General features: G+C 52.7%; 1 protein-coding gene across 1 annotated transcript in view; it reads right to left on the bottom strand.

Annotated features, from left to right (window-relative positions):
• Positions 1-14,034, bottom strand: part of Stk32b (serine/threonine kinase 32B) — a 251,523-nt gene that overhangs the window by 229,013 nt on the left and 8,476 nt on the right. The window contains exon 2 of the mRNA XM_005408828.2: positions 2,639-2,790. Within this exon, the coding sequence (XP_005408885.1) occupies positions 2,639-2,757 (119 nt within the window). The 5' untranslated portion in view covers positions 2,758-2,790. The remainder of the gene's footprint in view (positions 1-2,638; positions 2,791-14,034) is intronic.

Genomic DNA, 14,034 nt, shown 5'->3' on the forward strand with positions numbered 1-14,034 from the left:
TCAGGAGGGGCAGCTGGCCTCAGCCAGGTCGGCCACACCTTAGCCTCTGCTGGGGCTGCACCCGGAGTCCTGGCCACAGAAATAAATAGAGCTAGCACAGCGGACCGCAGAGAGGGACCAGGTCAGCTGAGCTTCCAGACTCCTGCTTTGTAAAAGCCAAGACATTACCATATGTGCTTGGGTGAGTGTCGGCTTCCCCCCCTATAATTAAATCCTGGGCATACAGTGTGTGAAGGCCTCAGCACTGACCAGGGGCCAATGATCCATCCTTTAACATATGCTTGAAGGGCTACTGTCTGGCCATCTATCTGTCTGTCTATCTATCTATCTTTCTATCCATCCATCCCGACATCTATCTATCCTTTTATCCATTCATCTCAATATCGATCCATTGATCCATCCATCCATCCATCCATCCATCCATCCATCCATCCATCCATCCACCATCAGTTTATCCATGTATCTAACCTCTTTATCATCTATCCTTTATCTGCCATCTACACATTTATCATATGTTTGTGATCACCCAATCTATTCTCATACAGATACATATAGATACACACACATATTACTTCTTGTGGTGAATAATGTTTTCATTTACAGAAAATACACTTCCATATCATTTCTTTTAATTTTCAAAATGTTCCTACCAGCGAGGGGGTTATTGTGTCCATTAGCAAGTGAGGATCCTGAGGCCCAGAGAGCTTGAGAGGCGCCTCCAAGATCAAGCAGCGAGACGCTGCTTTTCTTGCATATGATGCGGATTCAGCATCACTAGAGACCAGCTTTGGCAGAGGATTTCTTCCTTACCCAACACCCATGTAGCAAAACGCACTTGTCGCTAATCTGCTGAGTCTTCACAAACTCTGCCTCCACATGCACCGTGCTCACTCTGACGTGCGCTCGTCCCCTCGGTCCACTCTGAGGGGTCTCTCCTGGCAAAGCACGGGCGTGGGGGCAGCAGCTCAGCATGCACACTGGCAAAGCAGCCAGGAGCAGCCTTAGTGACCTGGACGTGCGGAGCAGGGTTAGGCAGCTCCTTGTCTTATCCACAGCAGAATGTTCCTAACCATTGACAATGACTTAAAGCGTTAGGAACGATGAGATAGGGCTCCCACCAGACGATTAATTTGAAAGCATTAACCACAGAATTGCTGGGTGTGTTCTTTATATCCATGACATATAGAGTCAAGATAGCTGTCCTAAGTATAAAAAAATCATTGACATTTCATGGATATCAATACATATGAGAAAAGGAGAATAAAAAGAATTGCATGTCTCAAATGCAACTAGGCATGGTGGGATTCTGGTGCGTTGTTCTCTCTCTTGTTTTATTTTCTGAACTTTGCAATGAATGGATGGTAGCAATTTATAGTTAGATTAGAAATTTATTGTTTTAAATTCTTTTGTCCAGCTATCAAAATAGTAAGGTTCCTTCCCCCAAACAATGGAAGCGTTGGATGAACAACTTTCTGTTCCTACCCAGACTCTCATGCCCAGATCTAGTGGGAATTTTCCGCGTGGAAATGCCAGGTTTGGGGCACACAGCACACACACCTCGATGCTCCAGACAGATAGATCTGCATCCCCTCTTATCTCTAACCACAGGCTCCAAGTGCCTCCGGGTATGGAGGCAGCGCGGAAGAAGGATGCGGCAGACGGCCCGCAGGATTGCCTTGCTGCTGCCAAGGCTGGCGAGTGAAGGGAGCGAGCGGCCAAAGGAGCCACTGGGACTTCCTTTCCCACAGCAGCCCGTCCTCATCTTCCACTAAATCCAGTTCAAGAAACTGAAGGAGCCGCCCCCTGTCGGATGCTGCGTTCACTCCCACAGCACAGCCCTGGGAAACAGCGCAGCTTGCCAGGAGCAGGCGTTTCTCAGAGAACGTAAGAAAACTAGCGAACTGGGTGCTCGGTGGCAAAGGCAGTGTTGGGTTCGCATGAGCAAGGTGGGGGCTGTGGGGAAGGCTCACCCAGCCTGTGCGGGCCAAACCTCCCGTCCTGGGGGCCTGCGCTGGAGCCAGTATTATGCAGGAGCTGGCTGGGGACGCTGCAGCGATGTGAGGTTTTCCGGAAAAGGAGATGCCTAGTAGCCACACCTAGCAGGGTGCAGCTGTCATCCTAACACTCTGGGAGGCTGAGACAGGAGGACTGAAAGTTCTCACTCAGCCTGGGCAATTTAGCAGCTTAGCAAGACCTTGTCTCAAAATAAAAGGCGGCTCTGGAATTTGGATTACAGCAGGCCTTGTGGGCCGGACTCAGAACCTGGAATTCAGCACACCCACGCTGGGCTGTCCCTCTGCCTGGAGCGAAACTGGGGTTCCCAGTTGTCCTTCTTGCAACTCACACAGCACTGACCTTCTGAAGAGCCGGACCCCCGTCCAAGACGCTGTCCGCCGTTGCCTTGTCACATGCCATGTGTTTTCTCAAACATACACAACCTTCTCTGCTGAATCTACTTTAGGCTAAGATTCCCCAAGTCAGAGAACAGAGGGAAAATGCACGCGAAGCTCAGGCCTGAAGACTTCGGCAGAAAGCGAATGCCGCAAGGACCGGGATATGGAACGCAGGCACCCCTGTCACCCCCACCCCACGGCCCAAAGGTCCCTGCCTGGGCGCCCCGAGCAGCGCAGCCACTCACCACAGGTTGACCAGGAACGGGTGCTCCAGCCCCTGCATGATCTGCAGCTCCCGGAACACGTTCCGCACCTCGTCTCGCTCGATGCACTTCTGCTTGTTCATGTACTTCATGGCGTACATCTTCTTCGTGTCTCGCTTCTGCACGATGCAGACCTGTGCAGCAGAACAAGAAAGGCAGTTCACACCTGGGCTCCAGTGTGTTCCGTGCCCCTGGGGGCCGAGCAGCTGGGCTCAGCCCAATCGTCCCCGTGTCTGTGAAGTGTGACAGGGGACCAGTGCTGTCCCTTTAATAGACGCTTAGGCTGAGTTTCAGCAGCTCTGCTGGGGAAGCAAGAGCAGGGTCAGGAGACGGAAGTCACGGCCCTGACCTGGGAAGCTCGCAGCCCAGGAGGAAAGCAGACAAGGGCACTCGTGACAGAGGCCCTGGAACCCGCAGGTGGACACTCTGCTGCAGACCCTGTCCCAGTGACCATGGCCCTGGGACGTCCGTGCGCATGTGTGGTGCAGACCTTGTCTGTGGCTCAGTGATTCCCGTGCCCTCCCCCGCTGAGCACACACCTGCCTGGCCTCTGTCGCTCCTCTGCCCGGGGTGCTTCCTTGCCAGCAGAGCCCACTTTGTAGTCTGGGCAACTGACCAGCAAAGCCAGAAAATCACTGTCCTCAACCCAAACCCATGACTGAAGGGGTGGGGATGAGCATCCTGGCACCCTCGCCTGTTGGGTGGGTGAGTCAAAGGCCCCTGCAGTGTGAGTGCACCAGCCCTGCTGGGAGCAGGCCTGACTTTCCTCCTCACATATGTCTTCCTTCTGCTCCTCCCCTAGTCCCTGCCTGATTCATCTAAAGGCTCAGGCAGGTGCCTCAAAGAGTCACACAAGGCTGGAGACGTAAGTGGGGCCACACGGCCTGGAGCAGGAACAGTGAGGACTGTGGATTGGATCGGATCTTCCCAACAGTGTGGTGAGGAGTGGCATCGTCTTCCTCAGTGCCACAGGCAGGGGGCTTACACACACGACATGTGTGATCTTGCAGGTCTGGGGGCCAAAAGTTCAAGGTACGGGCAGAGCAGCTCCCTCTGAAGGGTAACAGGAGGACACCTGGCTCCTCCCCTCTGTGTCTGTCTCAGGGCCCAAATTTGCGTCTTTTTGTGAGGACCAATCATGGTAGTTATGGTGCACTCTAACCCAGTATGACCCATCTTAAATAATTACATCTGCAAAGAACCGAATGGAAAATTTCAGAGATGAACCACTGATCAATTATAAATTGTACACCATTCCAAGTACCACAGTGAAATTCCATGTCGTCCCACTCCACCCACCCAGGGTGTGGATAATCCTTTTGCCAGTGTATCCATGCTGTATATGCTACCCACATGATAATCACTTGGCAGCCCTTCCAGTGGGAAAACAGACTGTTGTGGTGTCACAGTGCCTGGGTCCAGGTAGCTCCTACACACTAGTCTGAAGCTATGTCAATTCCTTCACTTTGTGCTATGTTGTAGCATCACAAGCGGGGTGAGCAGAGGACCCTAAGTTACATTGAGAGAGAAAAAGAAAGAGATCACATGGCTTTCGTTACAGTAATTGTTAGGATGGTTCCACTGTATTGTTATCGTTGATGCCTGATTGTGCCTGATTTATAAATTAAACTCTATCTCTGGTGTGGATGTATAGGAAAAAATATAGTATGCATTGAGTTTGGTACTATTTGAGCCCTCAGGCATCTACTGTGTTCTCACAACATACCCCTCAAAGTTTAAAGGAGACATCTGTGCCTCCAAATAAGGTCCGGTTCCAGGACTTCAGGGAGATTCCAATTTGGAGGACACTATTCAACTCGTACAGGTACCGTCACCATCCCTACCCTACAGATAAAGGAGAGGGGCCCGGCCCTTGCTCCAGACTCAAGCCGGAAGCCCAGGCTCCCTGCCTTCCAGGAAACAGGTGCCCTGGAAGAGCCCAGCAGGAAGACAGTCGCAGGGTACCTGGCTAAGAGCTCAGGTTTTCTCCTGGCTCCATGGGTTCTTCTTCTGTTGGATGCTGGACCCACGTAGGCTCAGACATGCTGAAACCTAGGGGATGGATACCGGACAGAGAGGCTGAGCCTGAATCCGACTCCAGCTCTGCTCCTCCCTGCACCGATTTAAGACTCACCCCGCACCATGGGGCGAGTCTAGAGGCGAACAACGAGATGCGAGCAGCCGAGGAGGCTGACAGATGTCAGCTGAGACGTGAAACATTTTCCAGTACAGCCTGGGGCATAGGGTGGGAGGTCTGTGGATATCCCACCACAGCAAACTGGGAAACAAGGAAGAACACAGGCAGGCAAAGGTGGGAGCGCAAAGGAACCCCGGCGTGGTGGGAATCCAGGCTGAATTCTGGAGCCCACACGAAGGCAGACAGGAACGGGGAACAAGGCCCGGCTGGGCCTCTCCTCTTCCTCCTCTCTGCCGCATTCTCCTGACACTGCCTTGCGGCCCGGGCGCCAACTCACCCTGCTGCTCAGAGAAGCTGAGGCTGGACTTAGAGCTGTGCGGTATCCAGGTAAAGACACCACGATGCTCATGGGTTCCAGAGGGAGAGATCCCCAGGAGGGCAGCGGGCACCTGTCCTGACTCCGAGACGGCTTAGGAACTAGCGTGGACTCTCAAACCTACACTCAGTCCGGGCTACTGGGAGACAGAGAGGCTAACGTGGAGTAGCCAGGGCTGGTGAGCCTGAGGCACGGAGTGGGAGCAAGGGTCTGGCAGCAAGGTGGAGACAGAGACAAGTGTGAACACTGGGGTCACTCTGCACGGGGCTGAAATTCCCTCTGCTGTGTGACCATTGGGAAGTGCCCCACCCTCTCTGGGCCTCTGTCTGCTCCTCAGAGCTTTTGCTCTTCACCATGGGAGAACAGGGTGAAAAGTCAGCAGACTGCAGGCTAGCAGGGCCCTTGCAGAATCCTCAGAATACGAATACGTCCACACCGCCCTCTGGTCTCAGGCCGCTGCTTCCAGAACAGGGAGAAACTGACATCACTTCGCCTGGTATTTTTGTTATCGCAGCCCAAAGAGACTTAGGCATCTCTGCAGATGGATGGAAGAGCATCTCCGCAGATGGATCTCAGGATCTAAAGAAAGACATCCTGGATTTGGGGACCTGCATCAGAGGACAAGTGTCCACAGAAGGGAAAGAACAGGAGAAGACACACAGTCCGAGGCCACAGGAGGACGCGCAGAGATCGGGTGATGCAGCCCCACAGCAGGTCTACGCTACCCACCGGCAGCCAAGGAGGAGGGCGGGCGGGAGCCGTGGGACAGGTGACCTCAGCCCCTGCCGGGACCGCCCTGCCCCCACACTCCTCAGCTTTGGACTTCCGGCTTCAACAACTGTTTGAAACAGAGTTCTGTTTTGTGAAGCAATCTGTGGCCACTGGTTGTGGCAGCTAGGGGATGAATCCGGTGTGGACACATCTCCCGCTGCCACCTGCCACGGCCAGGTGTCATGGTCCGCCATCCCTGCTCTGCTGCCCTTACATCCTGCTGCATAGCGGGCTCGGTGGGAAGAACCTGGCAGAGCCTGTGGCCCACAGAGGGGACCATGCCGAGGGCTGGGGGTGACAGCCACACCCATGCCTGCGGCCGACCTGGGACCCCTGGCCTGGGGTCCTCTCAGCCCAAGGACCCACAGCAACCACGTGACTAAGGCATGTGGCCTGGAGAGCTCTAGACCCGTGACCGGGACGGAAGTCCCCACCAGGGGCTCTGCCCAGGTCCTGGGAACTCCAACTTCCCCACTGAAGACCTGGTGTCCAGAAGCCCCGGTCCTGCTCAGCAAGGCCGCCTGGAGCCGGCCCATCCCACATCACAGCTAACGAGGTGACAACAAGCAATTCAGCCAAAGCCACAAATTGCCCAAAAATAGGCACCCAGTGAGCCCTCCTCATCAGCCTAACTCAGTCCAGCCACGGTGTCGGTGACAGGCTTGTCAGGCACGCTGAGCATCGGAAGGCTGGGGCCTCCGGGGGCGGAGGGCGGAGATGCACAGCCCCGGCCGTGTAGGTCTGGGCATCACTGTCCCACACTCGTCCTCCAGGGCGCACGGCGCCAGTTCCAGGGAGGGCCCTGGGGCCCTGTGCTTCCCAATGGGCTCAGGGAAGCCCCGGGCACAGCCAGCGCTGGATGCTGCCTCGTGGAGTCCCCAGCCAGCTCCGGCCAGGCCGCACCTCCAGCAAAGTTTCTGGTCAGGACTCCTGGCCTGGTGAGTGGAACCCGCAGCCCAGGCTCCGAGGACCGAGGACCGCAGAGCGCAGGCCGGTGCCGTGCTGGGTGCTGAGCAAGCTGGGCGCCTCTCCTGGGGGCCCCGGACCGTCCCTCCTGCCTCGTGGCTGACGGGCTACGACTCAGACTCCATTCTGCGTCCTGACTTGGGCAACACTGGCTGCTCCTCTCTGCCTCTGCCCCACCCCACTGCAGTAGCACTAAGCAAACTCCGGATGATGAATACTCAGCCACAGGGGCGGGCGAGAAATCAGGAAGAAATGTTGTTACAAACAGAGGGACCACGCTGGCTACCATTGTTCAGATAATTAGCTGAAGGCAGATTATCTTTGGGGAAAGGTTTCAACTGCCCAACATACTGCCCCCTTCCTCCTATGCGGTTGACACTTTCTCCCGGGAGACAATGGGACTCACAGTATATGGACTTGGAGTCAGGGGTAGCCATGATTGTAGCCAGAAAGACATTAGTCTGCTGGAGGTTTCTATGGAGTCTTGCTTTCTGCATAAAAAAGGAATACTTATAGATTGCCTTATCTGTCTCCTCTCCACAACCCTCTTTGTCCTTCTTACCTTGAACAGGGATGTGATATCTGGAGCTACAGCAGCCCCTTCTGACCATGAGGCCAAGACAATGGCAGACATGCTGAATCTGGCACCATAAATCCACCTCCCTTCAGATTTCTTGTTTCATAAGAAAGACAAACTATTCTTAGTTTAAGCCACCAAAAGGCAGGTTTTCTGCTTCTTGCTGTTGATCTCAACTGACACACAAACAGTAACTTTTCACAGCACATAAATCCCATATGGGTGCTGATCAATAGTGGTCTTACTGGGGTCATCCGTAGTTGGTCTTCATCTGGGAGGCTGAGGCAGGAGGATGCCAAATTGAAGCTCAGCCTGAGCAACTTAGAGATGTAGGGAGAACTTATTTGAAAAAAAAGTAAAACAAAGAGAGGGTATTACTGGGGATGCAGCTCAGTGCAAAAGTCCTGTGTTCAGTACTCAGTACTACAGGAATAAAAAAGGTGGCCTCAAGAAACACACTCATTTAGTTGAATATTTCACTCAATATTTGAATAGTTGAATATTTCCCTCAAAGACATGTATTGCGTGTCTGTCACGGGTCTGGTACCTATGGGACATGAAGACCTCACACTCTGCCGGGATTCAAGGTTTCAGGGACAACGAAACATGGCCTGAGAGTGAGGCCTGCGCCCGATGTTGTAGGTCCCCAGGCCCAGGCAGCCTGGCTTGGCTCCCTCCCTCTCCACCCCACCCTGGGCCACCCCTGGGCCTGTTCTGCTCCCGGAGGAGCTACAGGGCTGCCCTGCAGGCTCTGTGCCACCGGAGCAGGCAGACGCCTGAGCCTGATGTGCAAAGCAGCCCCTTCTCTGTCCACACCGGTGCCACTGTCCACCTCGCCATCTCCCCGCCAAAGCCCTGGGCACCGGGACTTGCCTCTCCTTGTTCACCGTGTCATCCCTCAGCGGCTGGTGCAGCACAGCTGGATGGCACGGGTAGATGAGTGAGTGAATGAACGATCAGCATCAGGAAGAGCAGTGCTGCAGGAGAGGTGGCTAAGAGACCCCGGAGGAGACGGGGCTGAGGAGGGGCACTGTGCAGAGGTGGCATCTGGACTGCACAGTGGATATCCAGGGCTAGCCTCATGGGGACAGAGGTACCGGGGTCATCCCCACTTCCTCCTCTGGGTGATGGGCATGAGAACCATGCCTGCCTGGACAGGGGCAATGAGGCCCAGCGAAGGGCTAGGGAGCTGCTTGCGTTGGTTGGCTTTTGGACAAAATTCCAGAGAATCAATTTATTTTGACTCATGGTTTCAGAGAGTTCAGTCCCTGGCCAGCTGGCTCCTGGCTTCAGGCCTGTGGTGAGGCAAGAGTACCACGGTGGAAGGATGTGGTGGACCAAGGCTGCTCAAACATGGCGGCCGGGAAGCAGAGAGAGAGTAAGACAGCCAGAGAGGAAGGGCTGGGACAAGACTCAGTCCCCAAGACCACCCGCCACAGCTCACCCGCTTCATGTAGGCCCCACTTCCTGCTTCTGTCACCTGCCAATGTCACCATCAGATTATGAATCAAGAAAAGAAATGATGAATCCACCCATGGGTGAACCCATCAATGACGTTAGAGCCTCGGGATCCAGTCACCTCCCCAAATCCCATCGGCTGGTGACCACAATCTAGTACATGAGTTTGGGAGACACTTCACAGCCAACCACAACGTCGCTCACTAAGACGGAGGCAGGGACCCTCCTTGTGAAGACAGAGGCGCGGTCAGAGGCCACCCGAGAAGGACCTCGGGAGTTTGCTCCTGGTGTGTGGTTGGCGGCCATTCTGCGTCACCTTGGCTGAGCCATGGTGAGCTGACACGTGGTCAAAGCTGATTCTGGCTGTGTGTCAGGACCCCTTTAGGCGAGAGGGGCACTTTCATTGGTGCACTTTGAGGAAGGCACTGACAGCGGAAGCTCCGCTGTGGCTCTGCGGTGGTATCCCACTGGACCCTGCACGTTAAGACTGCTGGCTTTTTCTGAAGGTGCTGGGGAGCTGTCACACGGGCTTCAAAGTAGGTCTGAGGTCACAACTGTGAACTGGTGAAGGAAGAAAAGAATCAGCACACAAACAGCATGCAGGACTTGGCTCACAGAGGAAGTTCTTCCTGTCGGCAGAGAGAGAGACAGCGGGGACAATGCTAAGAGGTGACCGTGTGTTTTATAAGTAAATTAACGCTGGAGCTCACCCCCTCACACACACACACACACACACACACACTTTGAAGTCACCAGAAGATCAAGGTGTCAGGAAATGTCAACAAAAGTGTGGGACACCAGGGACCACAAGCGACAGAGGCTGGAAGTCCCTTACGGTGTGAGAGGCCTGGGACAGCTCCTGAGCTGGACAGAAGGGGACTTCACTGCACAAACACTGGGAGATGCAGAAGAACATCGGTGGCTGTCGCACCAGGCAGTGACACTTCATCAGCTCCAGCTGCAGCTTGGAAGGGGCTGTGACACGCCCGCATCGCCTGTGATATTTAGCTCCTAATAAAGTGCCCCGCGGGCACCAGCAAACTCCCCTCCAGTACGCCTGCAGCCAAACATGACCTAATTAATATGAAATGAATAAATATTTCATTAAAAAGAAATGGATTCCATCCTTCACAAAGCTGTCTGCGAGAACAATAACAGCTTCCCAGAAAAGTGTCATTTTTTAAGAATTCTAAAACTGACACTTGCGCAGGAATCACAGCTAACTCAAGACTCCCAGAAGACAGGCAACTTGCCGGAATCTCACGATTGGGCCAGGCTTCACAGCTAAAGCTCATTAGCTACTATGCTATAAGTTAATTAACTCGTGCAGTTTCCTGAAAAAAGCAGTCACATTCTGAGTCTGAGCTTATGACAGACATGGTACTGCCACTGGACATCCGTCAGCCACTGTGTGCCATTGTCAACTCCATCCCTGCCTCAGGGCCTTTGCACATGCTAACTTTCCCTCTGTGATGTTCTCTCCCCCAACTTACACCTGGAGTTTCCTTCTCAGCGGTTAGGACTCAGCGTGAATGTTTCTTGTCAGTGTGACTAGGCTGTCTCCAAACAGATAGCTCTGTGGCGTCAGCTATGACATTCAGCTTTGCTTGCCACACTGTCATAGAACGGTACCCAGGGTGGAACAGTTGTCCATCTGCATTTCCTGCCCAGCCCAGAGGCGGACTGGACATTCAAGGGTGCCACCTTGGGGTTGGAGCCCAGGCACTTGAAAGAGGAAACAGATTCTAAAAGAAGTCAGTTTTTAAGTGGAGAAAAAAGCCAATGAGCCAAGTGTTTGTGAGCACTGACAGACGAGCACGTGAGAGGCCTCGTCTGGCTCAGGCCCCAGAGGAGACGGTGGAACTGGACGCTAAGTTGGTTGGCCTGGCAAGAATTGAGTGCTTCTCCCTCAGTGGATCTACACACGGCTGTGGAAGCTGGCAGCCTGGCACACAGAATGGTCACCTCGTGACACGCTTGGGGACGGGACAGGAGTGGTCACGGTGCAGAATGAGGTGGCGTGGACCCCGGGGTCACCATCTGGCAGCTTGGGCTCAAACTTATCCACACATTTCCTTTGAGGGACGTCAAGAGCCATCACCGCGTAACTCCAGGCCACTTTCAGCTGTCTTTCGCCCCTGGCTAGTTTACGGATGTTAAGTAACACTGTTGCATCTGATTTTCCCCAGGAGCTTCTGAAACAGCCCGCCTGCCCCAGAGCAGCACGTTCCTTGAGGCGTCTCTCCCAGAGCTGCCCTCTGCCCCGGAAATGATTCAGCTCTGTGGATGCCCAAGGCCAAGCACACTGGGCCACTTCCCTGGGACTATCTTCTCCTGGGTGAGCCACTGCTAGGACTGGAGGGTGGAGAGGGCAACTGTGGGAGAGAGACCAGCAAGAGAAACCACGCCCCTAAGACCTAGCTGGGAATCGCTTAGGCGTTTGGGCTTTCAGTCATTTACAGGCATTCTTTTCTATATAGTCATTCATTTACATTGTACGTGTATCACATACTCATATATGTGTGTATACATGTACAAGTGTGCAGGAGTGTATACATACATACCGCTTATGCATACCTGCACGTACACACCACATACACACAGAGTCCACCAAAAGAGGTACACACACTTCAGGAAAAGAAAAATTTCTATAAATATTTCAATACTAAATTTACTGAGCCAGCATGAGATTAATACAGGTTACCTTGGGCCTCTACAATTACAAGAGGTGCTCAAGGTGGTGGCCATGAGCTTCCAGACATTTAGTAGTATGGTGAACTGTTGCAAGAACCATCGATAACTTTGGATAACTTTGGTCATAGAGACTGCTGCACACGTATTTTCAATTTCTGCTGTAAGTGTCAGCAGTGTAGTGGGTTCTCTGTGATGTACAACATCCTCTAGGGCCCCCCATGTGAGGGTAACATCAACTATTGAAAAAAAACACGGGCTGGGGATTTAGCTCAGCGGCACAGTGCCTGCCTGGCAAGCACAAGGTCATGAGTTCAATTCCTGGTACTGGGAAAAAACCCACAAAAAAACCCACAAAAACCATACTGTTTTTCTTTTCCTGAAGTGTGTATACATTTTGGTGGACCATATATATATATAATGGGATCAGCATACAGAGTGAATCCTTAAATTTTAAGAATTTATTACATTAAAAGAGACATTGCCATTAATCTTCCTCAAATCGCCCCCTTTGCTTTGAACATACTCTTCCCGTGGTTCTTGCCACTTTCTGAAGCAGTTCTGGACGTCCTCCTTCCTGAGTGCCTTGGTCAGAGTGGGTAAAAAGTCCAGTGAAGGCTGCCACCGAGTGACATCCACGGGAAAGGCTTGAGAAAGCACGAGGCCGCGTCCTCATCCACCATACTCACGGGGTCTGTCTGGCTCTTTCCCAGAGTCAAAATAACCATGAAAGCTAGAGCTTTGAAATGATTTAGAACACAGAGGCAACCATGGCCATTCAAAGGGGAGGAGGATTCATGGCAGTGTATCTTCTACTGTACAAATTTTAAACATAAACATTCACCGTATATTTTGATCACCCCTTGTATATATGCGTGTGCGCGTATGCATACACACTGTTTGCTGGGTGTGTATGCTATGGTTCTAATGTGGAGCATGACTCTGAAGGGTCCAGATAGAAAGATGCTGTCCCCAGGGCTACAGCGTAAGGAGGTGCTGCGCACCTTTAATGGGTGGTGTCTAGTGGGAGCTCCTTGGGTCACTGGGGACAGTGCTCTAGAAGAGGGAGTCCCTCTGTGTCCTGGACTTGAGATATAACTATCAGCTCCAACACGTGCTCCACTGTTACCATCTGCTGCCCCAACCAGAGGGCAAAACAATGGGGCTGCTCCACCTTGGACTTGACCCTCGAAGTATCTGCACTGAATAAACCTTTCTTCCTAAGCAGTCTGCCTTGGGGGTTCTGTTCTAGGAATGGGAAGCTGACTAATGCAGTACGTGTATGTGAATCTGTGATCTATATACTAGACATATTCTGTGTAGGGTGTATCTTGAATGTAAGTATTAAAGCTCTGAAGCTCAGTGTAGTGGACTGATAACTGGTGGTCAACTTACAACCCCCAGCTGAACTGAGTAAGCGTGGTGCTGGGTGTGGGAGGCCCACTTGGGGATTGTTGCCAGCAGCATAAGAGGCAGACCTGGAGCAGAAGAAGAAAGGCTTTGGGGAACTAAAGAGGCTGCTGGGAGCAGAGAAAGGCTGTTGGAGCTGATGGAAGCCATAAGGAGCTACTGATTTTTTGGAGGAGCTTGTCATGCTGGCTTTCCTGATGAACTTGGCTGTTTTCATCCTCCGAGCTCGGGACCTTGCTGGCCCTGAGAATGGCTTTGGTTCACTTTGGGGAGCTCTGGTCCTCACTTGGAGCATCACTTCCTGACTCCTGAGGGGAAGAAGGTGCACTGCTGGTCTCCTAGAGAAGCTTGCTGCATTGGCTTCCCTGATCAGAACTCGGCCATCTTGGTCGTCGGATGAGCTTGGGACCTCTCTGTTACTGAGGTTGGCTGTGGTACCTTTCAGGGGAGCTCTGGTTCTTCTGAGTATCACTTCCTGGCTCCAGTGCAGATCCCTCAGGCTGCTAGCACAGATCCTTCATCCCACTGGCACAAACTTCCTAGACTCCAACACTGACCTTTAGGCCTTCCCAGAGAAGATCCATGAAACAGGCCTGCACAAGATTTTGCTGTGGGCTCTGAGCCTTCAGTTGGATTTGTGGGAGGCATTGTTATGGGCTCTGGGTATTCAGCTGGACTTATGCAGGACATTTCTGTGGGATCCAGGCCCTCAGCTAGTTTCCTTGGTCTTAGTGTGTGGACAGATCTCCTGCGCTCTCTTGTATATTGTTCTTTGGGTGATTACTATAAATAATCATATAAAATATGTGTCCTGTATTATATTGTTTCACTTTGCAAAAATATCCCCCAAACCAACACACTCACCTTCTGGAGGAACCTGAGCCAAGCTAGTCATTAGCAGAGCCAGAACCAAGAGAGACTGATGAGGTAGTGAGAGTCATGCCTTGAGGAACCAGGTGTTTGCTTGTGTCATCTTAAGACACACCCTCACC

Source organism: Chinchilla lanigera, unplaced genomic scaffold (genome assembly GCF_000276665.1).
Source record: "Chinchilla lanigera isolate Chin_1 unplaced genomic scaffold, ChiLan1.0 scaffold00113, whole genome shotgun sequence".
Lineage (NCBI taxonomy): Eukaryota > Metazoa > Chordata > Mammalia > Rodentia > Chinchillidae > Chinchilla > Chinchilla lanigera.